Source organism: Delphinus delphis, chromosome 16, assembly GCF_949987515.2.
Source record: "Delphinus delphis chromosome 16, mDelDel1.2, whole genome shotgun sequence".
NCBI classification, from domain to species: Eukaryota; Metazoa; Chordata; class Mammalia; order Artiodactyla; family Delphinidae; genus Delphinus; species Delphinus delphis.
This window is the reverse complement of record NC_082698.1, coordinates 56080735-56108272: the sequence shown is the minus strand read 5'-3', so window position 1 is coordinate 56108272 and position 27538 is coordinate 56080735. Positions and strand designations below refer to the sequence as shown.

Genomic DNA, 27538 nt, shown 5'->3' with positions numbered 1-27538 from the left:
AGTTATCCTTGCTAGCCTGGCTGGGGGCTATCTCTTTGTGTAAAGCGTCCACCCGACACATCCTGGGTAAATCCTCATAGCCCGTGGTATCTTACACCAAGTCCCCTCTAGCACCTGAGGGAAGAGGCGTTACTGTCATTATGTCAGGAATGCTCTGTGTCCTTCTTGGGAAGACTGTTTAGCCCACATCTGGTCCATTATTCTGAAGCAGACCCTGAACGGTTTGGTACCCAGAGGTACCACGGGTCTCCAGAAGGCACTGATGGAGGGTTCTAAACCCGTCCTTATACTTTCATCAGTGATCCTCCCAAAACACAAGTTAGGGCCCTGCCTCCTCAAAAACCAGCAAGGTTTTGGCCTATGACAGGAAAGGCCTAATATTTTCAACTCCAGTTATGCAACTCCAAGGATGCCTTCCTCCAGTCACATCAAGCCACCCGCGATGGCCTGAGCACTTTCCTATTCCCCTCATCGGGCAGAAGAATGAAGCAGTAAACAATATGGGTTTGGAAACCAAACCATCTGGGTTCAAATCTTCCCAGTTAGGTAAGACTGACTAGATTTACTACTCTTTACATCTCTGTGACTCAATTTCCTTATCTGTAAAATGGACGAGAGCGCAATCCCTCCTCCTGGAGCTGTAGTTAGGATTCCATGGATTAACAGGCCTAACGCTCTTGGAACGATGCCTGGTGCCTAGTAAACGAAGGGCAAGGGTGGCTAGCGCTATTAGTCGAGCATTCTCCATATCCTTCACAACCCAGGCTCAGCCTCCCAGACCAGAGGTAATAAGGGCACCCTCTGCTCCCACAGCCCATGCTGGTAGGTCTCTGCTCTGTCCTTATTCCGTTTTGCTGTATACGCATGTCTGTCTCCCACATCAAACCGTGAGCATTTTGAAGACATGTAACCCATGTAACTTGAGGAGTGTAATCCATCTTACTTTACACCCCTCAAAGACCTTCCACAACATCTTGAGTACGGTAGGCTCGCTCTAAACATTTCCCAGAAACGAATTAATCTGAGAAAAGAAACAGAAGCAGGCAGCTAAAATGCATAACCTTTCGGGCTGCATTTGAGGACACAGTGTGGGAGCCTGGGCATCTCCCCCATTACCATCTACCCACTGAAGACATATTCTCAGCGGCCAAAAAGCATCTGTGAAGGGAACTACTCGAAGGTGGCTGTGAGAAGAACCAAATGTGACAGTAGCTGGGGCCGGGATTTAGGAATCCAAGAATCTCCTTCAACTGGAGTCAAAATGGTGTCCAATGAACTTTCTTTTTCCTAGAGAGCATTTCTAGACAGATTTCACTAGAGAGTCAATGGGGTCTGGGAGGCCGCCAAATTAAGAGCCCTTGACTTAGCTATTCAGAGACCAAGTTCCTGCCCTCCAGAGCCTCACGACTGAAGGAAGACAGAGCTTTCCTGACAGGGCGCAAACCCACTGAGTGGGGAGAACGGGGCAATAGGTGCTTGGCGATTTTAGAGGAAAACTAGGAGAGGCTCCTTAAATAATTCCCTGTGAGGAGACCCACAGGGAGATGAATATAGGGCCCCGGTTAACTCCTCAGCCTGCTCCTTTGTAGGATTTGAAGCCAAAGGTCTCTATCGTGACACACAGACCCCTGGCCTGGAGCACAGACGCTCACCATTTGGGTCAATCTGGCTGTGAGGGGTGTTTTCTGTGCCAGGGTAACTACAAAACATAGGGCCTCAGGATCCAGACACGCAAAGCGAGGCAGTTCATCGAAGGATTGTGCAGAGAGTTAAGCGACACTTACGAACCAGGGTAGACCCTGCTACCAGAACAAAGGGGAGACAAAGACCGTTACTGCAGAGTCCCTGTAGCATTTCCTGCTGGCAGACGGCTTGCAAGGACCCCTCACGGGGAGCCTGTTTTATTTGCAGAGGCCACAGTGGTAAATTAAAGCCCAGCCCGGCCCATTCCGGGCTCTCCGGTTTCTCTTGGAACTGTTCCTATCACTGCCCGTAGGCCACTAAAACCTGCCCGCATTCCGAATGATTGATTCTGCTCAAGCAGCAAGCCACAGACTCACGTCGAAACACCCACTTCAAATGAGTCATTAGCCTCCTTTACGGATGTTTCAGGCCACAGGGAATAGGACCTGGGAGTCCCATCTTTTGTAGAGTAGAAAGCGAGTGTTTGAAGATGTTGCAGGGGAGGACCTAGGGGAACCTCAAGGTGGTACAGGAACCCCTCTGTTTGCTGTCAATTAGCAAGAGGGAGCTGTAAAAAATAAGCCCTGGCAACCTCACGGCCAGGGCCAGGGATTCAAACCAAACCAAAGCAAACCGCGCATGGGCTCTTCGCTCCTACCCAGGAAAGGAAGGGCAACAGAGAGAGGGCTCGACACCCTGTCTTGGCTCCCACACCAGACAGAGTCTGCAGAGCACCTGGAACACAGAACGTCAAGGTGAAGGAGGAGCGTCTGAGGCTTTCTGACTTGTCATGGGACAGCCCGTTCCAGCTGAGCAGCAATCGGGGTGGTCGTGGGCTGGTGGGTGAAGTGCCCTGGTGACCGTAGCCACGGCCACAGCACCAGCCCAAAGGCACCAACACCAGAAACCCGAGTTCTGTAGCTCGGCAAGTTTCAGCTCACCGCCTGCCCCACGTTTAGCAATTCTGATGTACCGCGGAGCAGACAGCTCCAGCCTGGGATGACTGCCTTCCTCAGCCCCTCTCCGACAGGCAATGAAAGCAAGACCCACTTTGAAAATTCTCCCCCATCATGCAAACTGACACAGGCATGCTTTTCAAAAGCCCACAGCCAATCTGTTGATCATTACTTATTTACAAAGGCCTTCGGGCACAGAGTCCTGTAAAAACCATACTTGTTACAGTACATACTAGTTTTTTCTGCTTGTGGAAAAAAAGTCCCCCCAAGGCTACCTCAAACCATCACTTTCTATTGCACATAAAATGTAGCGCGTAACACTAAAGTATTTAATATATAGGGTATAATATATATACAGGAACGGCATTTGTGTAGAAGTATGTTACCCTGGATTTGGTCATTTGATGTTTTGCTGAAGGCTACGACTTAAAGAAGCTTCCACCTTGTACAGAAGACCTGTCATCTTGGTACCCAAGAGCCAACAGAAGAAAGAAGTACCCTTAAGCAGCAAAACTTTGACACAGCTTTGAAGCATATGAGAACAGTGTAACTCCTCAGAATTATTATTACTCAAGATCAGAGAAGTGAGCCGTACTTTACATAGCAAACAGGGACAGGGAATTTGGCTCCAAAGGTTTCAGATTTTTCAGACTTCTCTTTATTTATTTATTTGCTTCTCTAAATTTAGGCAAGAGAACGCGCCTGGGCTTTACTTTCAATGGGTAAAGCTATTAGCATGAGATGAGGCGATTACCTAAAGGTGAGTAAATGCAGAGCGGATGTGAACACGACAACTGGCATCATAGAAGGGAGAGGCTTGGCAGTTGGCACATTTTATTCCTCCTCATAAACCGTAAACAAGCATGTACATCAGCAACACCCAAGCAAGACTGAGTGAAGGGAAGCCAGAGAACTGTTGAGGAAACATTGAACAGGAAGAGAGGATGGTGACGGAAAAGGACATGGGGCTGGGTGTGTCTTCTCCTGGGACCTGCGTCCTCAACCACATGAAGACGGACTGCCCTCTCTCCACCCTAGAAAGGTGGTCATGGGGAGCCAGGAAGATGCAAATGCTTGGAGAAGGGGAGGAAGGAAGAGGAAATCGCTGTGATTTTTTTTAAATCAATAATCAAAGGGAAGAGAGCAGCCAATGGCAATGAAAAGGAGAAATTATCGTCAAGATGGCAGGTGTTTCCATGGCAGGAACCATTTAGGGAAAGCAGTGCAAATCTGAAATCACTCCTGTTTCATTGAGGTGCTGGAGAGCTAGGATGATGGGGGAAAGGAGCACTGGGATTGGCAGATGAATCGAAGACAGAAAAAGGAAGATGAAAGATGAAGAGTCCAAGGAGAGGATCCAACGGAATTCTACTGAAAATTGACTTCACTTGCCATTTCCTAGAGGAAGCTGCAGTCAAGATAGAAAGAAGAGAAAGAAGGAAGGGAGGAAGGAAGGAAGGAAGGGAGGGAGGGAAGGAGGGAGGGAGGAGAGAAAGAGAAAGAGAGAGAAAAAGAGTGCACACAAGCTCTATTTCATAATTAATATTGCTTTTAGCCTGAGCAGAACTGGATTACTTTTGAACTTTGCTTTGGCAAGTCCACAGATTATTAGACTTTTTTATCAGTCAAAATCAATTAACAGAAATTTGATTTCAATCGACAGGATAAAGAGAAGGTAATCTTCAGGTTCATTTTTGATTGTTATGATACATCTCACATATGGCCTTAAGTACAGAAAGCAGTCCTCGGAGGGACTCCAGCAGAAAGAGACTTGCTGGAGGCAAACTAACCACACGGGTTCCTCTGATTGGTTGCCGCTGTCATTAGTGCCACTGCTGTTTAGGAACTACACATAGACAGGACTTGGTGACAGCTCAGACTTTAAAGCCTATGTATTTTTCAAACAGCTTTTCAAACTGTTTTTCATGACAGAATTTTTTCAGCTCTATCATTAACTGCTGACAAGCTGACAGAATAAATACTTCAGCCTTTAAGAAGCCATCTAACGATCGCGTCCCCTCCTCCGCCGCGAGCCTGCCGGGGAGGGGAGCCTCTGGGCCTGGCAGGGTGGGGAGGGGGCAAGGACAGGAGAAGGAGCGAGAGGGGGACCCACCGGTGGACCCACCGCGTGGCCCGGGCCCCTATCCTTACCTCATCAGCTTGGGCGAGGAGCTGGGTGAGTTCCGCATGCCTCCGTTGCGCTGCTTTTTTTTGGGTGACAGTGTTGACGGCTGCTCATCTTCAACTGGAAATACAGGCAGCTCATGAGATTATGAACAGCTTGAGGGCAGACTGTGCAATACAGGCAAGATATCAAAGGACACACACTCACGGCTCAGTCACTCACTAGGAATTCATGGCCATCTCTTAGGACCCAATGACAAAGACCAATGCGTTAGTCAAAGAGGCCGGCTTAGAAAAGGTGAGCGCATCACCTCTTGACACTCCAGCGTTTGAACATGCAATTTAAACAGACTAAAACAGCGTGAAAACACCCTGCCATTAGAGAGAAAAGAAATTATAATCTATCTGTACACCAATACATGTCTGTGTGTGTGTATATATATATATATGTATATGTATATATATATAGGAACACTGCATCATTCTGCTTAGAATTTCTTTTTGGTTACTTTGTTTTGCTGGGTAACCAAATAGGTTTTCTTGTAACCAAAATCAGAAGCAGCAGCATAAGAGCTGCCAGCTGGCTGCTTCTGCAAATGGACCAATGTAACCAGGTCCTAATTCCTACATGCCAGAGGAAAGAGCCTTGGGAAGGAGGCAGGGATTTGAGGCCTTAACAGCCAATGTTTCAGTCCGTCAGGACTGGGAACATTGGTATGTTCTGGTTCAAGAACCCCAGCCCAACTCAGCTCTCGTCCCTCCACCTCCCAAGAGGGAGGGCCTGTGTGCATGGGATCCTTTCTTAACTCATTAAGATGGGAGGAAGGGGCTGCAAGGTTGCAGAACCAGGCCGGAGAAGAGCGCCCAAACAAAGGAGGAGGTTGCCACTGAATGCTACCTCTGAGGAGGGGCAGGGAAGGCGGGCAGCAGAGGGGACTGGAAACCACAGGCTGTTTTCCAAATGTCTCAACCACAGAGATCACTAAGCGATCCAAAGTTCTGCTCACAAACAACACAGCACACTCTACTGCTTTCGCCCAAAGACACCCACTAACAAGCTTTGGAGGTTTATTAGCCTGTACCACGTTTCTTTTTAAGAGAGCTGCTTGATAATTAGCAGATTGCGCATCCAGCCTGTCACCCAAGGGCACCGGCAGCAAAATCCTAGTCTGCCTCTCCCCACACCCCACAACACAGGCTAAAGCTGTAATGTCAAGAAGGAAAAATAGGATCCTCGGGCTCTGATTGTTGACTGCAACACAGACTGGGAGAAGCACCCCTGAAACTCGAAATAACACGCAGTTACCTTAAAGCTAAGAAAAGAAATATTAGCAGCGACAACATCAAAAGAAGCTTGATATATGTTAAAGGTGTACAAGGCTTAGGTGGGGGGAGGAAATGCCATCTCAGCTACTTGATATTATCCAGGAAGACCCATATCAGAACACGCATGATATGGTACTTCCCGGAAAACCCTAAATAACATTTAGTGTGTTACGATACATGGTCCCAAAGAGATAATAATAATCCAACTACCCTCCAAACCTGTTTCAAGGTATCACTCTTGGTACACTCCTTTATTCTACTGTCAGTCTGGGGTTGTCTAACTTCTGGCTGACACAGGGAAAGGAAACAAGAATGTGGCTGGAGATGAGAGCATGACCAGAAGAAATGAAGGCAAAAAGGCACCTGCAAATGCCCACAGCCCTTACTCGCTACCACCTGCTCCCCGGCCCCCACCCCCCACCCCCGTCCTGCCCCCCAGAGGGCCAGGCTCAGGCTGCAACCATATCCGTCACTTAGGGCTCCCGGCAGGAACTATGTGGCCGGGAGGATATCGCATCTTATCAGAAACGAGTATCCACAGCAAATCACACACAGACTAAATAGCACTTAAAAGATTAAAGGAAATAAATACAAGCCACATAAATGGTATTGAAAAAAATCACTTAGAGGTGATATGCATCTCTCAGCAAGCAAACAGGCACTCTGAGCTTGACCTGCATTCATCTTCCTTTCATAGGATAGGGGGCCAGGCATCCCAGGCAATAATGGGGTAGAAAGGCAGTGAGATTGAGAGAGAGAGAGAGAGAGAGAGAGAGAGAGAGAGAGAGAGAGAGAGAGAGAGAGGGAGGGAGTGAGTGTGTGTGTGTGTAAGTGTACTTTTGCACTGTCCCCACCTTAGGATGGGGTAGAAGTCTTGCATTGACTACCCCCATAATACAAGGTCATCTTTTAATATGGACCACTTGCAATGGTTGCACTGTGTTCAGGATGACCTAGATTCGTTGAGTAGCATGATGTACTAAATAACACGTGTGCATGTGAATTGATCTAGTAGGAGGTGGAAATTCTTTTCTTCTCTATCACACAAGCCTTCTTGTGTGATATCCAGAAAGGTCTTTTAGCTAGCCTAGTCTATGTGGCTAGCTTTATTCAAGGCCACCAGACGTTGCCACGGTTTTGTCTAATTATACAATGAGTCTACAGTCATTAAGAAGTCACACTCACTGGCATTTCTGCTAGATTCTTTTTCGTACCTTTTCTTTTCCCATTTGCACTGGGCCAACAATATATAACCCTCTCTGGTTAAGTGCCCATTAACCTTGCACCTTGTCACTGTCTGTTTACCTGCAGTAATCTTCAGATGGAAGACTTGCAAGTTAATACCTGTTCACCAGCTCCAGGGAAACACCTTGTTCTGGTGCTTAAAGTCAGGTCTCCTTCTATGCAAGGAAACGATTTATTTTCATCGCAACTCAGAAAGATCATCCATCATAATCATACTGCATTTAAACTGGGATTTGTTCTCTTAAATGAAACGCATGTTCAAAGGTTTCCTCCTGCACTCACGGCCTGGAAATGCAGGTCTTCTCCCTGAAGAGATGGGGGGAAATGTCTCCAGCTTAAATATATGAACGTTGTGTAATGGAGACCATTACATGCGGCTTAGATCCCACAAGAGGAGCAGTGATAACTTCTGTCTCCTGAGTAGGATATAAACCATATTTAATTATTATCCTTTTATATGGATTCTATCAATTTCTGCATATTTAAAGAAGGTAGATTGAGGAAAACTTTTAGTTAAGCTATAAAATATAATTTTCATTTCGTGGCTTCTGTGACTACATGAGAGGAACAAAAATGGAATTAAAAGGGAGACTTAAATTTACTTTCACGAAAGACAAGTACTGAAGGAATGGGCCGCTACCTCATGCCAATGCACATTTCCAGGCTCATAGTCAGCCTGGTTTCTGGCTAATTACACTACACCCCTGTCTCCAGCGTGTCCACTAGAGTCGTCCTGCTGTGGTAGCCGTAGGAAGATTAGATCTTTTAAAGGAACCTGACTCACCAGCTTCTTTAAAACACAAACAAGTTCAGGAATCCAATGTGGAATTTTTATAGGAGCTGAACGCCATCCAATCTCAGAACACTAATAAAATTCAAGGGCTTGTTTTTGCACATCCCTAAGTATAACACTTAATGTGCTGTTGTAACTTCCCAGTGCTCGCTTGTCTAATAGGCACCGAATCTAACAGTTTTACAGTTTGGGAAGACTCAGTGCTAGAAAAATGTCAGGCAAGTCTAATGAGCTTTCAGATCCCCTGGTTCGCGCTGGAGTTTAATTTCAAGTTACAATGATGTTTTAACATGTTTGCTTATACTTGCCTAAAGAGGATTCATTATTTCAATGACATAACCTCCAGACGATGTTCTGGGAATTGATTTAAGATGTGGTGGTAATTCCAACAGCCTAATGCAGAGTTGAACATCTGTAACAACATTCTACTCAACTTTTCATCAGCATTCTGTTTTTAAGCAAAAGCAAGGCAACATCTTCTAGAAACACTGACCAGAACTCCTGGGCTCACTTCAAGATGATCATATACTTTACTGGATTTTTTTAAAAAGAGAAATCCCTCTCTTGATTGGCCTAGCTAGCTTGCAAACACTGTGTCAAGGTTCACCCATGCCTCTTTGTGGGTACTTCGAGTAAAACGGGGCAACAATTCCAACTTTCCTAAGCAGTCCAGTGCTAACCCATGATGGACCCAATGCTCAGCTCCAGCCTGGGGGCACATTCCTCTTTCCCCATTTCCTCAACAGGGTTTAGGGGGATGATGCCCTTTGAGACTTAAAGATGAGTTTGCTGGCTGCAGTTAAAAAATAGTTCAAAGCGAATAAACTAACTCGGAAACGTAATAAAAGGCAAACAAGCCACAAACATGAGCCAACTGGCTATATCTCCGTTACGTTATTAATCACCACATCTGGAGAAGCCCACATCTGTACACACTTAGCAGATCATTAGTAACGTCATATTCACACTGGAATCACTCAGAGTAAGAGGCATGCAAAGTGGCTTGAACGCAAATGCGTCTAGCTAACAGGGCTTCCGACTGAAGTCTCGTGCAAGCTGCTAGTTTGGGGTTAGGGTAGTTTTAATGATTATTTATCGTTTTCTATGGGTTTTCTCTTCGGTATTTTGCTGCCCAACAAGCTAAACGCATGCTGAAATCCACAGTAGTACATCTTTCTTCTCCCACTGAGCTCAGCATGTTAAAGTAGAACATGGAGGGGTGCAGTTATTAAAAATTGGGATGGATTCCAAGACTCCTTCACCTGGCTCGGTCACAAGCCGAGAATTGTGAGTTGTGTTCTTGAACTCAAATGGGTCTTTGGGATAGCGTGATCTAGCTCCAACCTTGACTGCCAAACAATAACAGGAAAAGGAAACCGAAATTAATCCTTGGTGAAATTTGTCATTAGAAAAGTTCCAAACCCGTTTTAACATTGACTAGAACGATAGTCTTAAATTAAAATGGAAGTTTCCTCCCTCACAGCTGAATTGCAGGGTTTTTCTTTTCTTTTCCCCCGATGACTTCTTGAAATTCTTTTTGCTGTGCTATGTCATCGACATCAGATGGGATAATACGTCACAGACAATCCTGTGCGTGTTATCATTTCCTCAAACATACAGAGTTCCCTTCTCCCCTACGACAGACACAGAAGACTCAGTTTTGCAGGAATACCAGACCCCTTATTCTCCTGAAACGTGCTAAAAATGCATCCTACTGAATAATCATCATAGTCCAACTCATCAACCCTCAATGCGAAACTCTCGCTTTCATCTCAAACCGCCGGCTTGGTCAGCCCCCTTGGCTGTGATATCACCCGCCTAACTTGCATTAAATGCCGGGGGTTTGCCACTCCTAGGAAAGGGAGATGTGTAGCATCTCCTTGTATCACGAGTGACGTCAGTGAAAACTGGGCGTGTGTTTGCAGCCTCGCAGGATGTGCATGTTGTTTTAGTGAAAATGGCAACTTATGAAATCGTTGGACTAGAGATTGAACAGTGTGCTTCCTGCTTCCTGTGGGTTTATCAAACTTCTCATCCCCCCAAGAAAAATCATGTAAGTCACAGTAGTACAGTCATTTTGCAATGAAGTAATTCACAATGGACAAAACTTCCAAGCTGAGCCAACCTCTCTCTAGTACAACTGCTTAAGACTTTCACCAGGAAATCTGGGCTAGTTAACTCCGAGGTCTTACAATGTGGCCAGGAAAGAGCGATGCCTGGGTTGCAGCACAGAATGGCACCCTTTTTACAGAGGGATGTTTCCTGTCTTACAATCACAGACTACCAGAATCCTGGCTGTCTGTCACTCAAACCAGACCGGTGGTGAGAGGGTATGAATATTTCCATAAGCAATGAAGGCCAAACAACAATAGCAAGAATAACAAATGCCAGATAAATAACCCATAATGTGAGTTCGGTCCTATAACTGCTGTAAAGGAGCACTTGACTCTTGTTTTAGCACGAATCTCCCAGTGGGGAAAGCCATGGGCCCATCAGTGAGGTTGTGCAGCTAAGATAAGGGTAAGACAGGCATCGCAGCCAAGTTCTACGCCTACAGGGTCAGTGGGCAGCTGGAGATCAGAACACGGGGAAGCTAAAGTGGGTATATCCCCTGAATTAGAGTTTCAGGTTCTGACAACCTTGGGACAACATATATCACCAAGAAGTCTGGTGAAGCCTTTGAGGTATTATTGATAAAATCAATCCAAAAAAAAAAAAAAAAAAAAGCTAACTTGTTTTGAAAGATCATGGTGAATATTACTACACAGATAATTAAAAAATGAAGGATGCTCCCTATCAAAAGCAATGCCAACAATAATAATGTCACCAATACAATATATATAACTCTCTATAATGGAGCCATCACTTTACCATATATACATTATCAGGCAGGGTAATTTCACAACTTCTAGTCGAGAAACAGCAAATGCATTTATTTGGAAAACCTAGAGGACATAGGCAGGAAACAACAACGACCTGTTATTATGTAAAATGAGGATGGAAAGAATCTCCAACCCGCCTGAGCCCAGGCACGGAGCAGCACAGGCACTGTAGGCTGAGGGGGCAGGGAAGGGGAGGCTTGTTGGAGGCTTTTCATTTCTGGCTTTTGTGGAGCTAACAGGAGAATGGAGGGGGGAGACTTTAAGGAACAATAGGTTATGCAGAAGTTAATCACAGGGTATATTTCTGGCTCTATTCACTGCCTAGGAAACCTGAATTGTGTACGTTTGAGTCCATCAACACAGAGTAATGAGAGAATTCAGCTCCTACATGGGAGAGAGAAGAAATACTCTACAAATATATTAACGGAACCCACATGACCTGGATTGCAATGTTCTCTACAGAAATACTGTGGCCTAACAGATCTTCGAGAATCAAATCTGGTGGATTAGATGTACCTGCTGTACTCACACACCCCATCCCAAACCATAGCCTCATGTTCTATATGTATCGTGGTTAGAGTCGAAATCCCCGGTATCTGGAATCTTAGCTAAAATATCTTTACTAAAAACTTGAGCTGTCATTATAACCTGCCCAGTGCTCTTGCCCTGCCAGTATGTGGTAGAAAAGTCCTTTTGAAGATCTGGTTGCCTCTGGTTCTTTTCTTTCTTCTTTTCTTAGAATAGACTGTCTCCATCACCTCGAGGGCAAAGAAGAGTCTCAAGCAAAGATCACTCACTATTAGCTTCTCAGAGATGAGACACAGAAAAGAACAAGGGAAATCTAAAAGCGAATACACAATGGAAATGAGAAATGCAAGAATTTCTTTGAATTATCGCTATGGAGTTTGGAGGAGGTAGGTAGTAGAAGGGAAGGTAGTAGAAGAAAACTTTTACTTTGAATCAAACAGAAAAAAATTGTACAAGAGTTCAACCCAAACAGCCTCTTCTCAACTTTCCTTTCCTTCTCTCCGTCTGCCCTACTCCCAACACCAAAAAGATGGTAAAGACTTTGAGGCCAAAAAGCGTACCTGACTCCTTCTCGTAGCCCTGACACATGCAGTACATGTTTGTAGGGCTGAGTTGCAGAATAGGGATGAAATCTGCCAAGTTCCTGGCACCAACAGCTGCCTTCTTTCTTTTTATATTTCTCAAGTTCCGGGATCAGCAAACTATACTCTGGAACGTATCTCTGTAAAGCTTATGAGCTAAAAATAGTTTTTACATTTTTAAATGGTTAGGGGGAAAAAATCTAAGATGAATAATATTTCGTAACACATTGAAATGATATGAAATTCAAATTGCAGTGGCTCTAAAGAAAGTTCCTCATAACGTGGCCACAGTCATTTGTTTACCTGGCATCTGTGGCTGCTTCCACTCCACAACACAGAGTCGAATAACTGCGACAGTGAAGCCCACCAAGTGTAACGTATTCACTAGCTGGTCCTCGACAGCCAAGGCCTGCTGATGTATGTATCAGCAAACCTTGGCTACCTCACGTATCTTCTCACGTTGTCCTAGCTTTCCAGTTTTCAAAAAGGACAATGCTCTCCCCAGTCTGCCGAGACAGCCAGACAATAAAAGCAACACACATGGAACTCCCTTCAAGTGCACAGCTGTGGGGAATTTGAGAGGGATGGAGGTAGTTCAGAGACTTGAACGTCCTTCCCACCCAACCTGCTATTTGTCCTGCAGAACCCCTTGTACTGGGGGAGACCAGTCAGGTGAGTTTCCCGTTTTCCAACGCAAGCTAAGTTAGATTCATCCACTGTGCACTTCGATAATGAAGGCAAACCACATCCACCATGGGCAATTCCTTGGAGCTGTCAGTGTGTACTCCAAGTCCACCCAGCAAGAGCCCATCCAAGACAAAAGATGAAACATTAGACTAGATCTGCTGAAAATATACAGTGTCAACCTTTCCCCAGTTAGCTCAGAGCGATATATAGATGATTATTTCAACCGTCAGCTGCCGCATAGATTTAAAGCCCTGTACGATAACTCCTGGATTCATCTGCCCCTTGTCAAACTTGCACAGCTTTACTTGGAGGATACATGGTGTGGCAGTTTCACTGTGAATCCAGAATGATCCAGACGGCTGCTGTCTTTTTGTTAACAGGAAGCCAAACTGATGAGTTTGTAATGCATTTCTTATCAAAGGTAGTTTCAGAAAAGAAAATGTGCCCCATCAGTTTGGCTAGAATTTCACATAGACTAGATTATGGGCTTAATCAGAACATCTCTGAGATTTTCTTGAGGAAATAGATAATTCTGCATCCATCCCATGGAAATCGCTTTATGCCAATGAATGATGTATTTATGAATTTATAATTATCCTTGATTTTTCCCCTTCCCGCAGTATACTTAATAAAAATCATCAGCTAGAGCCTACAAAGCAATGGTTCTTAATAGATACAAGCATGCTAATATATTTTTTAAAGTTAATGCTGATCTTTTTGAGCTATGAGTCTAAAATGATCATTGTGAATAAAGGGACTGTAATTTTCAACTCATATGTTTAACAAAGACAAAATGGACTGTAATGGAATTTATGGAGCCTGTAAAGGAACTCTCTAATATAGTTTATTATCAAATAGATTTGGATTTACTGTAGGACAAATTGGGTCCCTCTGAAATGTATCAAGAGAAAATGCCTGTAAGGTAGCGAACACTGTTCCTGGTACGCATCAAGTGCTCACATAGATGGCAGAGGTGCCATTTGTTTTTCTAACCCCTACTGACTTGTGAAATGCCATGCTTAAATGCCAGCATTAAAATCGCTATTTATGCTGTCTTTATTTTAAATTCTGACATTATATGCATCATGGATATGTTTTGCATTTTGATTTTTTAAAAAACGACTGCATTGAACTATTATTTTTCTTGATGACTGAGATTTCTGGTGCCCCTTAAATCTGGTGCCCAAAGCAAGTGCCTCGTTCTTCCCACTCTGGTCCCAGCCCTGCCCTGCCCATCTCTCAAGGGTGTTCTAGGTGCTGGTCCTGCCACCCTGCCTGTCATTACAGAGAAGTTACCGTAGTTTGTCTCTGCATGTGTGTCTATATGCTCCCTTGTTCCAAACTGGACGAGGCAAATATAAAACATGAATTATTCTTTTGATCACTTCATGCTGTGTGCATGAGATTTTTCAGGAAAATCCTTGCAAGAAAGGCTTCCTGGTGGATTTACAAATTGTCAGACAGCCGAAGGAGTGGAGAAAAGATCATGCTGCCTCAGGAGTCTGAGATTTGCCACCAGCCCAGGGTGAGAAACAGAAGAGAGAGAAAGGGTCAGGTCTCTCCCGGACTTAATTTCACAGCTCGCATCAAATTCTCCTGCTGAACACAATTTTGATTTACATTTCCACTTTGGGGTAAAAGTTTTTATTTGCTTATATGTGTTGACTGAATTGTCACCTTTCTTCTCTTTTTGTTTTTCCTCCCCCTAAACAGCTTCAAATAAACATGACTGGCAGAAAATGTCAATCATATTTTCATTTCCATTTTCACTTTGCTGTTTACGTTTTTAGAATTAATGCTTGCCCCAATGATTCTATTTGAAGATCAGCCTAGAATCTAATTGTGTGGATGTGAAATTGTTTTCTAAACCGTAAGACACTATACAGATAAGGACCATTATTACTATTAATATCATTATTATTATCGGCTCATCCACAAACACCCTATCTGCCATTGAGCCAGTTTTGTGAAGAACCCCCTAGCACTCTACTATGTATTCCAGATGGTTGCACTGATACTTTCTCTGAAACTCAGATAAAGGTAAAATGCATGGGTTTTTAGTGCAACCCAGGTGCACGGCATGGCCCGATGAAGAATGTCCTGTCAGAACACTTTAGAAATACTGTATGCTTTTAACCTTGAGAGGTAAGGACCCGTCTGGATTATGATTTTACACTAAACACAGCATTTAGTATATTTCTTAAGGGCACAGTCACCTTCTAAAGATGTTCTCAAACTATAAAATCATTATCTGTATTCTACTATAATTTATCTTCGGACACAGTCTCTGCAACGTTTAAAAATGCTAGTGCACGGTGGGCCCTTGCTGGTCAACACAGTTAGAGAACATGGTATGGAATGCAGAAGCAGGGCTGGACAAGGTTTAGGGGTGAGCAGACCTCACCCTCTTTGGGTTCAAGGTTCTACTAATATGCAGGCCCAGAAGCACCCAGGTCTGCTGACGTCGAATCCAGATCATTTGCTGTGAGAATTCTGCCCATGAGGACAGCATGAAGATATGGGCTTCTAGAGTCAGGGCAACCGTCCAAGTCCTAGCTCCAACCCTCATTAGAGCTCTGATCTCAGACAAGTTACTCAACACCGTAATGTCACAAGATCCCTGCTGGACAGATGAGGACACCAAGATTTGGAGATGCTGTGGGATAAATGAGATAACCAGTGGCCACACGCTGTCAGCCTGAGGACAAATACTGTCTTGATGTGCTCTGCTCGACACCACCCTGCCACTGCTCCATCGGATCTTGTATGCAGGACAATCTTTGAGTCTCAAGATTATCCATAAAAATCTGGGTTTCTCACTCCTGTCTTAAAATCTTGCAGAAGACTGGTCTCGCATTCCAGAAGGGAACTGTCTCAGGGGACATGAGCTCACCAGCTGCTCAAATATCCCCAGGCTGCCTCCTGGACCCCCCAGTCATACGGCAGGTACCCCATGGTAGCATCTCTGGCTCTGACTCCAATGGCACTCAAGTTTGCTACCCCTGAGATAAGGATTGTAAGGCTGGAAGATCCTTCTACATACGTCGACTCATACTGAGCTGCAGTGAGGGTAGCGGTTAAGCAAACCCAGGCCTTGAAACCTGTGGGCCGTTAGGTCTGAACATGGGTATTTGGTAAATTGCCTAAGTTCATTTTTCTCACCTATAAGATGGGAATAATCAGAGTACTTTCCCCAGAGGGTTGTTGTGAGGATAGAGTGAAAAAAGTGAAAAAAAGAGAATAGATTGAAAAGTGCTTAGAAGACTTCCTGGCAGGCTCTTGGTAAAAGTTACCCATCATTATCTTGGCTTTGAGAAATCAAAGCAATTAGAGCTCTCTGTCATTGGATCCTTCTCCACAGTGCCAACCTGCTTTCTTTTGACTTTGTTCTACTCAAACGGGTGCACAATCTCTCCTCTGCCCCAAGCAACTGACCCAGTATCCAGGCGCTAGAATGGGGTGAGATTCACCACCCCCATCCCCGTTCTCTGCATCCTGTTCGATGGTCACCTTTGTCCCATATTGCATATGGTCCCAAGGAACTGCTCGGGTCAAAATAATTAGGCTATGCCAAGTGTCATAAAAACAAGAAAAGCCAGAAAATGTTTAAATGGGCCTCAAATGAAGAAGGCTGGGACCGTTCAGAGCAATAACAAATGAAAGTCAGACGGAAATGTGGAGAAACCCCACTGTGTCCTCTAAATTACAGGAAATTCATGCTGCCTGCTTGTGAGGGGCATTTTCCCTTCAGTTTCTGGTGGGAGGTCATAGGGTTGGGGCACATACTTGGGAGGTGATGGGAGGGGCAGGGGGATGATGGGATAGAGGGGTAGCAACTCCTCTATTCCTTCCCACCAGATCTTCCTTTTTCCTCCCTACTCTATCCACCCATCAAGAGACAGGTTAGCCTGCTTCCTCCGGGAAGCCTTCCCAGATGACTGTAACAAGGTGGAATCCCTCCTTTCTTTAAAGTGCCTTGGCACTTCTCATCTCACACCCCTCTGACATCTCATTCTCTTTGCATTATAATTTGTGTTCCATTTCCACGTGTCCTCCCCAACTAGACTTATAAGTTCCTTTACGTGGTCTCCCCATTTCTGAATCTCTCAAGAGTGCTGAGCCCTTAGTAAAGTTCCTAAGAAATAGTTCCTAGCTGCCAGAGGTGGCGTTGCAGAGGGAAAAAGCACAGCCTAGTTGTGAGGAGCTCTAGGGTCTAGTCCCGGCTTAGATCAAATGTGTGGCCTTGGCAAGACTCTTCCCATTCTGGAGGATTGGCATTAATTAAGCATAGGAGTTTTTCAGCTCTGCTCTGTAATGGTTCTGGGCTTAATGCTCTCTTCTGTTACTTGACAGATATCATAGGAACCAGCCACGGACTGAAGGCCTCATAACCCTACAGCCACAAATAATTACCCAGAACTTCCTACCACACTTAACCCCAAAGCACTACCGAATAGGAAAAGCAGGATTCCTGTCCAAGGAAAGTGTGGTCCAGCTCAGTGGTTCTCAACGCTGCCTTTCTATAAAATGGACTGGAGAACTCTACAGAACACCAGACCAATTCAACACAAATCCTGAGGGGCTAGGGGCTGGGCATTGCTTTTTCTTTTTTTTTCAAAAATCTTTTTAAAGATGCACAATAAAACAGAACCACAAGTCTAGCTGGAGAAATGAGACAACTGCATTAAAGATGCATGTATATCTATATAAAATTCACAAGTTATATGAAATAACGGTATGAAAAGTGTTGCATGATAATGTCAGGTGAGGGCTAAATGAAATGTTGTACATAATAAGTGCTAGTAGGCCTGGGTGGTTAGGGAAAATAAGACTGGAAACAAGAGTTGGATGGAGAGAGATGTCAGCCTTATTCACCTGCGTATCCCCAGAACCAAACATAGGGCCTGGTGTGCTGGGGCCCTTAAGCCATGATGCTGAAAAAAACTAGGGGGGTGGTCAGCAAAGGGTGGGAAGGGCATGCTAGGAGGAGGGGGCAGCTGGAGCAAAGCCAAGGAGGTGGGGAGGCACTAAGCTCAGGAACTATAAGGAAAGCAGTTTGACTGGAGCAGGAAGGCTTATTTGAGGGCACAGTTGGGGGATATAGGGGACAGATATTATAAAGCTTTGAATTCCAGATGGCAGAATTTGGATAATTCTTGGTAATAATCTGAAGCCTCTGAAAGTTATTTTTCCTTCGATTTCAGTACTCAGATTCAGAGAGGAGAGTGGGTGGTTTGCATCTTGGAAAAGTCTATCAGAAATCCCCCTAACTCAGCCCACTTCCTTTCCAGCCACTTCAGTTATAAGGGTCCAAGATAAGACGCACACGTATGTGCACGGTACTAATAAGCAGGAGGATGCTGGCAAGGGTCCAGTTCCATTGGAGGTCTCGATTTTATTCTAGAGAGTATATTTGGCAGGAAAATAAAGTTATTTAATGCCTGGGAAAGGGGTCTGTGAAACTCACAAGGCTGCTTCTTCATAGCCCAGCCAGGTAAATCCAACCTTTACACTGGGATGGTTATTTCCTGCCTTCAACTACTCACGTTGATCTCATTCCCTATAAAGAGAACTGGAAGGGAAGCTGTCAGCGTTTGCCTTTAACAAGAAAACTGATTGCAGTCAATACTTCAAAAAACATTTTCAACAAAACCAGTGCTTCCAAGTGGATTCACCAAGAAGGAATGTTCTCCCCCTCCAATCCTCTACTCCCTGATTTCACCTAACCAATAACACTTCAGGATTTTCTCTGTGAAAAGCATATAAATGAATAAAATAAGAACGTACATGATGTCATCTGGATCCTTAACCTACACCCCTTAGCCCAGTATGCCTAGAAGAAGTTTTAAAGAAAAACTCAAAAGAGAAAATTCCTATTGGATACCCAAAATCAATGGTTTGGAACTTTTAACTTACAAAAAGAGTAAAATATTTGCATCCAAATTTCTTTATAGGTAGCATTTAACAATTAAGAAAGTAAACAAATATAGGAGTCATCCTAGAATGTATTTTAATCCTCCCCTTTCATAACCTCAGTAAATCCACTGTCTCCTAAACAGGCCATGTTTATAACCAAACACCCTGTATAAAAGCAGTACTGTAGGTTAAAGGGAAAAAAAAAAAACAACTTAGTAAAAAGATGTAGTTGTGTCTTTAAAGAAATTTAGAAGATTGAAGAATAACCTGTGTGTGGATGAAAAAATAAATAAATAAAAGTAAGTTTTGCTTGTATATTTGTTTTTTTCACTCATTGTTGCCCAAATTGACAAGCTGATCAGTCTTGTGTGGACAACCTTATCGAAAAAGGAAAAAACAAAACAAAACCAAAAACCTCTGATCCTGTTTGTCAGAAATTTAGTTCTGGCCTAAGGAGAAAAGCAACCTTCTTTGGTTAACTTGGATTCTAAAGTAATTCTTGATGAAAGAGCATTACATTAAAATTATTTTTATATAGCACACTAATCCAGTACCAAAGCATCCTTTATAAAAATGTCCCTCCTTATACTGGTATGGAACGAAGCCTAGGGAATTAATTTGTATAAATAAACAGTAGTTAAAAATGCGACTTGCCACATAACAATGATCAGATGGCAGAGGTACTCCAGTCTTAGGGGCGAGAATCTGGTATTGTGTAGTTACCTTTTTAAAACAGTAACATTTATTTAACTAGGACTTGTTCCAAATGAGCATTAAATCAAGCAAGTTGAATTTAAGGAAATCTTAGCAATTAAAAGGTGTTGTCTTATTGGAGAACTATCTCCTCAACAAACAAACAAATGAACATAGTTTCAGACATTCATTGTAGAGAACTAAAGGAGAGAGAGTCTGGAAAAGAAAAAGCAGAGAGTAGAGGTGGGGGGTAGGACCTAGAGTAATCCAGGTAGACGGTTTCATTTATAGAAGAGCAGCGCCACCTGCTGGTAGATTCGCATTTCGAGGCCCTCTGCAGTTTGCTGGCCACCATCTATCTTGCAATCTTTGCATAAATATACAACAGTATTTCTCAGCTGCTGTTATACATAAGAATTTTATTACCAGTCGGCAGATTTCTAACACACTGGTTGCAGTTTAATAATGCTCTATTACCTGAAGTATGGTTATATAAAAACCTAGAATGTTAACTGTTGATAAACCGATTCTGATACGTAAAGCACGGTAAGTCACCCAGTAAATATTCAAATAAATCAAAAGGGATAGCTCTTTTTCCTCCGACAACATGTTATTAAACACCACAACTTGATCGCTTACATAAAAATAATGTCCATACATTTCGATGTACTAAGAACTCAGGAAACGCGCATTATAATCTTACCAACTGAGAGCTTTCCCTTCATTTACAATTTAGAGGAACGTGTTTTTGCAGAGAATATTTCCCCTGTCTTTAAAAACTGTACTTGAACCAAGGTGTCATTTAGGGAATTTTTTCATATAGCAAAACCTGAGTTATAAATAACTATGATTACATCTATAAAATGCTACATTTTTTAAATGGCAACAGAGGAGCCATGGAGCATTTAAGTCACTGATAGAGTGAGCAAAGACACAGCAGCTGTCATTTTCTCAGAAAAAGATCACACAAACGCGATAGCAAAGGAACACAATAAAAGGAAGAACAGGAGTGTGATAGGTGACTCTGATTATAGCTGCAAAGGAAACTGTGAAATAAATTAACACCCAAGCACCCAGGAAAGGCATTACTGTAGCTTCACTGCAAAGTGATCGTTATGCAACAGAAGAAGGCTGGTGAGTTCGTAAGAACAGAAACAACGTGTCAGCTGCAAAATCTGGTGGTGATAACTAATGACCGTACTACTGACAACTCTGATTTGATCTCTAACAGAAAAAAATAAAAAAGCATTCTATAGGATAGATGTATACAATAGGAATCGGATTTTTCATTTAAAACGATTAATTCCCAAATGGGATCAAAGGGCCCGGTAAGTGAAAGATGACAGTTCCTATGTGGCCCTGATTTGATCTCAAGCAAAACGACCACGCTGATAAAAGCTTAAGAAGAAGGTAGGGCCGTTCTTGGACTGTTATTGGAAGCGGGTGAGTGCCACTGCCCATTCAGCTGATGGGAAGCCCACTCTAATTTCAAGACGTTATTGAGATTTAATCTCTAACAACTACAATGAAAAAGATTACTCATGCAGCAACCAAAGGGGCATCCCTTAAAACACACACACACACATACACACACTCAATTTTGTTATTTCTGATGGAAACTGTGGAATCCCTTTACATTCCGTTCTTCCACCTAAGTTGGCTAAGGCATACGTGTTAAGAGAATCAAATGTCAGAGTGCTTCCTGTAAACCCACAGCATCTCCAGTGACTTATCACATGGGACTTGAAGTGGAGGGACTCAAGCATGGGCAGAGAGCATCTCATCTCCCACCTCAGCTGGTTCTGACTTGTGTGGAGAGACAGGGTTACCGAGAGCAAGTTCAGGCAGATGCAGAGGGTGTGGGGGACTCTGGGAGCTTAGGGCTGTCGAGATTTGAGCTGGGGGCTTGCCCTGCCTCAACATAACTCCCAGTGGGTCAGCCAGTGTATTAGCACAGCAAGAGAAGGTCCCTGCAGCTGACTGGGGTCTGAGCGATGAAAGATGTAAGCCCGGCCTGCAGAGCAGTTGGATAAATTCAATTAATGGGGAGTCAGAGTTGGATGAAAGGAGCTTCTTTGAGTTAGGAAGGTATTGCGGACCTGAAGGGCAGAGTGAGGTCGCTCTGGAAGGAGCGAAAAATGGGTTTGCCGCGCATTGCTAACTTGCACCTCTACTACCCACCCAGACGCAAAGACCCGATGACTTCCGGAAGGGAATGCGTCAGCACCCCCACGTCCGCCACAGAGCACCACGGGCCTCAAACACGATGCCCAAAAGAAGCAGTGAAAGAAATGCGCTCTCTTCAAAAGAAGCAGTGGTTAATTCTAGACCCAGCTCTTCAAGAGTGCTCCGGCAGTCAAAGGAAGCAGCTGTTCAGAAACAAGTGTTTTGGTCAAGATGGCACAAGAGAACAAGCGAGACCGCTAGGCTCAAGATCCCTTTTCTCTCGAGATACGTGCCTCATAAGCTATGGAAACATAATCCTGACACAGTGCGCATGTTATTCAGCAAATAGGTGTTGAATTCCTACTGTGCGCCTTAGCTGCTGTGTGCAATACGTTGAGAGGAATCCGAAGACCGCTGAGAGTTGTCTGTGGCTTGTTGCTTACTTCTAAAAAGCCCAAGATGAAAACTGCTCTAAATGAGGCTTATAGGAGTTGTTACAGAATTACAGAAGAGAGATCCGTCTGAGTTGGGGCGGTGGGCAGTCAGGAAGTCATCACAGAGATGGCTCCATTTGAACTGTGTGTTTAAAGCAGGAGTCAGCAAGTGTCTTTCTGCAAAGGTCAGGTAGTAACTATTTGGGGTTTCGTGAACCTTGTGCTCTCCATTGCAACTACCCATCTCTAGACCTGTCCTCACAGCAGGTCTGCTCAAAGGAAGAGGCAAAGGCAGGGCGTGGGTGAAAGATTTGGGCACCGTTTTGACCCTGATCTTTGCACTAATCTTACTAATAGGAAAATCAACAAGCAGCAGAGCCCAACTGCTCATAAAGAAATTTAGAAAAGGTGATGATGTGAAGCCTTAACACCATCCAGTCCTCAAAGATGGGTTGAGATCAAGAACACCATCAAGAAAAGAAATCTGGATAGAATTTAAAGGAAATGTTATCTCTCCCCACCATCTGTTCCCCTCCTGTTTGCTCTCCAACCTTCATCTTCTGAAAACACGCTGAACTATAACTCCATGTCACTAACTCTATGTCCATTTTAGAGATGGAAAAGTCCTAAGGTAGTTTCAGTAAGATGAGGAATGAGGAGACACAGAGTCACAGTTGGTCCACGAGATAGGTCCTATTATTATCTCCATTTTACAGATGAGGAAACTAAGGAATAGAGAGGTTCTGGAGCTGGCCCAAAGCCCCACAATAGTAAGGGAAGATGTCTATTCTGGGATTGCCTAGATAAAGTAAGAGGATGCAGGTGCCTTGAGGAGTATGAGGACTCATACATGTGTAAGGCATTACTCTTATTAGAATAGTCAGCATCCATTTCGTGAACCTATCAAAACGTGACTGCACCAGGACTGATTTCAAAGTCCCCAGAAAACACACAAATCTTACTCCTTCTCTCCTTTTCCCTTTTGCCCTAAGCTTTCCTAGAATTTCAGGCTTTAATTGCCAAGGAGATCACTTAGTTCACCCCACAGTGAGGAGAATGGCTTGGGAATCCCCTACTATGATTCAGAGAAAAGACAGGAGATGTCTGCCTATCAGAAGCCATCTTCGTCTTCACGGAAGAAATCCGTGAAGGAGTGGCCCTTCCAGCAACTAGCACCTTGCGTATTTCACATCTGCGTGCTAAGACCTCCAGGCCACACGACCTGAGTCTGTGCCTCATCCCTGTCTGCACTCTTAGCAAGTTTCATTCTGTCATTTTCACTGCACGTCCCTTTTCTCTGCAGGTCATTGTACCGCCCTTTTCAGTAACACCTGTTTAGGGCTTTGGCTTGGAAGCATCCCTGATGGACGTGTTCTCTCAGTTGGTTACGTTACAAGCCATATGTGGAAAGGTACTCATCTGCACTGAAGAAACGGCCAGATCAACCTTGAGAAAGTGCAGAGAGCAATTCAAAGCCACTCAGAGGTAAGGGAATGCTTGGTACAACCTGAGAGAGGTCTGTGAGCAGTCAAGAAAGCTCCCCGTCCACTCCTCGTGTCGGAACGGAATACACAGAAAAATGACACAATAGAAAATATCCATAAGACACACAGCCTTCAGACACCTCAAGGTGGGAGGAACTGTCACTTGGGTGCTACACGATTGGCTCTGCCCACCTCAAGTCAGAGTCAATGATCTTAATAGTCAAGCGTGGCCTCAAACGGGTCTCCACAGTTTGGCAGGCTGACTTGGTCATCTGCAAATGGCTACAGCTCTCTACAAACGGGCCCGTTTTCTCATATTGGTCCCACCTGATGCATTATTATTTTTGTGCCACCCTGACTCACACGAAAGGGATCAGGTTCATCAAAATTAGTAAAACGGAATGCAAACGTCACAAGTCCTCGATTTTCTAGGATACATGCTCTACGTACACATGGACACTTTGTGTGGCGGGATCCCTGTCTCTCCCCACTGGAAACATTGGTGGGTTTTTGCCTACCGTGATTTTTTTTTTCAGTCTTTGTTTCTAGATCTTCTTTCCCAATGTTTAACCTTCACAAAGAATGTGGATAGTACCTCCTAGTCGATCATTTTCAAGATCCTTCAGTTACGTCCTAGTTTTTCTTCTTCTCGCTACATTATCCCCTGTGAATCTTCTTGTATACTAATTGTGGGATATCTCCAACTGGGATCCAAGATTGTACTCACACACACACTATATGTATCTATATATCTGTATCTATATCTTTATCTATATATCTATAAATGCACACCCTATATATATCTATATATCTGTATCTATATTTATATATACACACTATATATCTATATATCTGTATCTATCTTTATATCTATATATACCCACACTATATATATTTATATATGCACACACACTACATATCTGTATCTATATATCTACATACACACACACACACACTATATATATCTATAGATCTGTATCTATATGTATATCTTTATATTTCTACCTGTATCTACACACACACTATATTGTAAGCGGCTTAAAAAGTTTTAGGAAACTTCACAGATCCGGGGCCATCCTGCTTCTGGCTGACCATCTATCCCTTTAACTAATGGCTGAGAATCCCTTCACTTATCCATTCTTTCACTCATCAAATATTTACTGAACTGGAATCCTTCAGGCCACTTCCTACTCAGGCATTCTTGCCAACATACAAAGCCCGGCCAAGGATTCTAGCAAGTACATTGCTGGCCTTGGAGGGAAAGGCAGGCAGCCCCCAGGTCTTTCCTTGACTGAGTGCAACCCAACTGGCTCCAGCCCAGAAAGCTGGCAAGGGCCAAAAGGAAGATCACATTATGGCAAGCAGAAGACGGCCCTTGCTCTGTGGCCTACAGATGCCCCTGCAGGTACCACCTTGTGTGGCTCCAGCTCTGAGGAGCGGTCCTTCTCATTTCATTTCAAAGTTGTTCGGGGCGGCTGACGATCCCTGTCGCGGATCTGCCTCAGAAGCTCCCGCTCCGAGTTTGCACAGGGTTTTCTCTGTAGCTTTTGGAGTATTTGGTGGTACTCACCCTGCCATGTTGAACGGGATAAGAGCAGGGCTTTCAGCTTTACTCCAAGAGGCCAGAAGCATTTTTCTCTTGCTATTTCCCTCGGTTGTGGGAGGACAGCTCCTCCCGCGGATGAGCACGTGAAATGGTCAGAGAAGGAAGCCACCTTGGAATCTTCAGACATTTTCCCCAGCTCATCTGAGCTGGGGATCAGAAGAATGTCTCCTCAGTAAGAAAAAAAACAAAAAAACAAAAAAACCTACAGGCTTGTCTAGAAGCTCTCTGCAAAGAAGGCACTGACTATTTATAAAAAGGTCTTTTCGATGCTCTCTGAAATTTCAACTGTGCGGGTCTGACAATGCTGAACTTGTTTCTGTCCAGTTAGATTCCCCTTGGAAAGGTGTTTGGCTAGGGAAGCAAAACTCTGGTAAGGAAATGTAAGGATGGAAGATTCCTTGATTACCCAGGTAATTCAACATGATGGACTTCCCTGGTAGTCCAGGGGTTAGGAACTCTGTGCTCCCACTGTAGGGGGCGTGGGTTTGATCCCTGGTCAGGGAACTAAGATCCCACAAGCTGTGCGGCATGGCCAAAAAAAAAAAAAAAAGAAAAGAATGTTGGTTCAGGAGAAAACCTCAGAGAGAATGCCAGGAGTCGGCATTCTCAGCACGCACGCTCCACCACTTAGAGGGAGCTCAGGACTCACGTGCTCTTCTGTGCTGTTTCAATGACCCTCTGGGGTCAAAGGTGTGCATAAATCCCCGGTCATGGGTGCTGACATACAGACACAACGAACGCAGATCAAATTCTTGTGCACAGAGAAATAAAAAGGAAAAGAAAATTGCTCCACGGTACTTAGAAATGCCACACGACTTCCTCGGATTTTGTGTGGCCGTACTTCACAGGAAATGTGTTTTGTATTTCCACCAGAGTCCGATGGTGGTTGGAAACAACAGCGGATTTTTCAGTGAATGGGATGTGAAGCACTTTATTATTTTTTTCCCTCCATAGATGGAAGGAGACAAGCTGTCTCCCTAAGATGGGAGGAGAAAGTCACCTTGCCATACACAGGGATTTAAAAAAGAATTCCCAGGAGCTCTAACTGAAGCCACCACAGGCAGCTCGAGCCACGACCCTCAGGGCTGGCCACATGTCCCAGCTGGTGGCTCTCGTTGCTTTGTTTCTGCCGCCCAGCCTGGTTCAAGGCCATTCATGCCAGCGATTCAGAGCTGCCTGGCTCTGCCCCCATCAACACACTCAAGATGTGGGTCTTGTTGGAAATGCAGAGGCTGGTAAGGGAAGAAGAAATACTGGTTCAAAAAAAAAAAAAAAAAGATGGACTAGATCCCCAACACCAGGGGCTGTGGAGACAGTCCAGCAGGTCTCCAGGCCCAGCCAAGATCTCAGGAAATTCTCCAATAAGGCAACGACTCCACAGAGCCCAAGTGGGAAGCACAATGACTGCTGAGTCAGCTGGGGAGAATTAAGCTCAAGAAATTTAACTAATGGAATTCAATCGCTTCAGCGCCATCAATTAAAATTTCTTTAAAATGATTTTAACTTCTTGGAATTGTATTTGGATAATGTGCTTCAGCTGGGAGTCCTAGAGGCTGTTAGATCGTCTTCCTTCCTCAGGCTTCTTGGAGCAACTCACTCCTGCCTCTTCCTAGCACATCCCCCCCGCCCCAGCACCCCCACCCCCGCCCCCTGCTGGTCTTCTCCACCCTCACAGGATGGCTCCGGAGGCCCTCAGCTCCAGCCCCTCTTCCCAGAGCCGCCATTGAAATCCTACCAAAACAAAGCCTCTGTGGCTCATTCCCCAGATCAAATACCCTGAATGCTTTCTATTGCATTACGTGTGAACACAGTGCCGTAACAGGGCCCTGCTCACCTTTCAAGGCTCCTCTCCCCCTGCTCCCAGGCACAGGTCTTAAGCTCCAGCCAAACTGGGTGACCAGCTGTTAGACAGGGGGCTCCAGCCGTCGGCAGGCCCCTCCACTGCCATGCCCTCTCTCATGCTGTCAGGCAGGATACCCTTTGCCTCCCATCCTCCAATGCACATCTGAACTGTCTTCTCCTGTGGGGCCTTTCCTCGGCTGACCAACAGGAGGTGACCTCTGGGCCTTTGCACTGCCGAGCACTTTGCCCCCCTCTCTCACAACGCCTCCCACACTGTCTCCAGCTCTCAGGACTGGAATCCTCGTCTTTCTTCTCCTTCCTTGGAGACAGACCGACATACCCATCTTCTTCAACTGAGTAAGGAAATGAGTAACTCAGTCTGCTCCCTAGACTGAAGAACCAACCGTCCAGCCTATCCTCAAATGCCAGCCCCACCACCGACTCGCTATGTGACCCTTGGCAAGTCACTTAACCTCTCTGTGCCTCAGTTGCCTCATCTGTCAATGCACAGATGCCTCAGTTTACAGTTGCCTCAATAGCAAATAACAGTTACTAGCTACCCCATGGTAAGGATTAAATAATATCTGTACAG

The 27538-nt window shown here is 44.5% G+C and overlaps 1 protein-coding gene across 16 annotated transcripts in view; it reads right to left on the bottom strand.

The window, feature by feature from the left end:
• KCNMA1 (potassium calcium-activated channel subfamily M alpha 1) overlaps nt 1–27538 on the bottom strand; it is a 739336-nt gene that overhangs the window by 90754 nt on the left and 621044 nt on the right. For 14 of the 16 annotated variants that reach the window (XM_060034718.1, XM_060034719.1, XM_060034720.1 and 11 more), the window contains one exon: nt 4791–4884. In XM_060034718.1, coding sequence (XP_059890701.1) covers nt 4791–4884 — 94 coding nt within the window. Of the gene's footprint in view, nt 1–4790; nt 4885–9389; nt 9477–27538 lie in introns of all 16 variants that reach the window. The other 2 variants (XM_060034737.1, XM_060034735.1) reach the window with 1 other exon arrangement.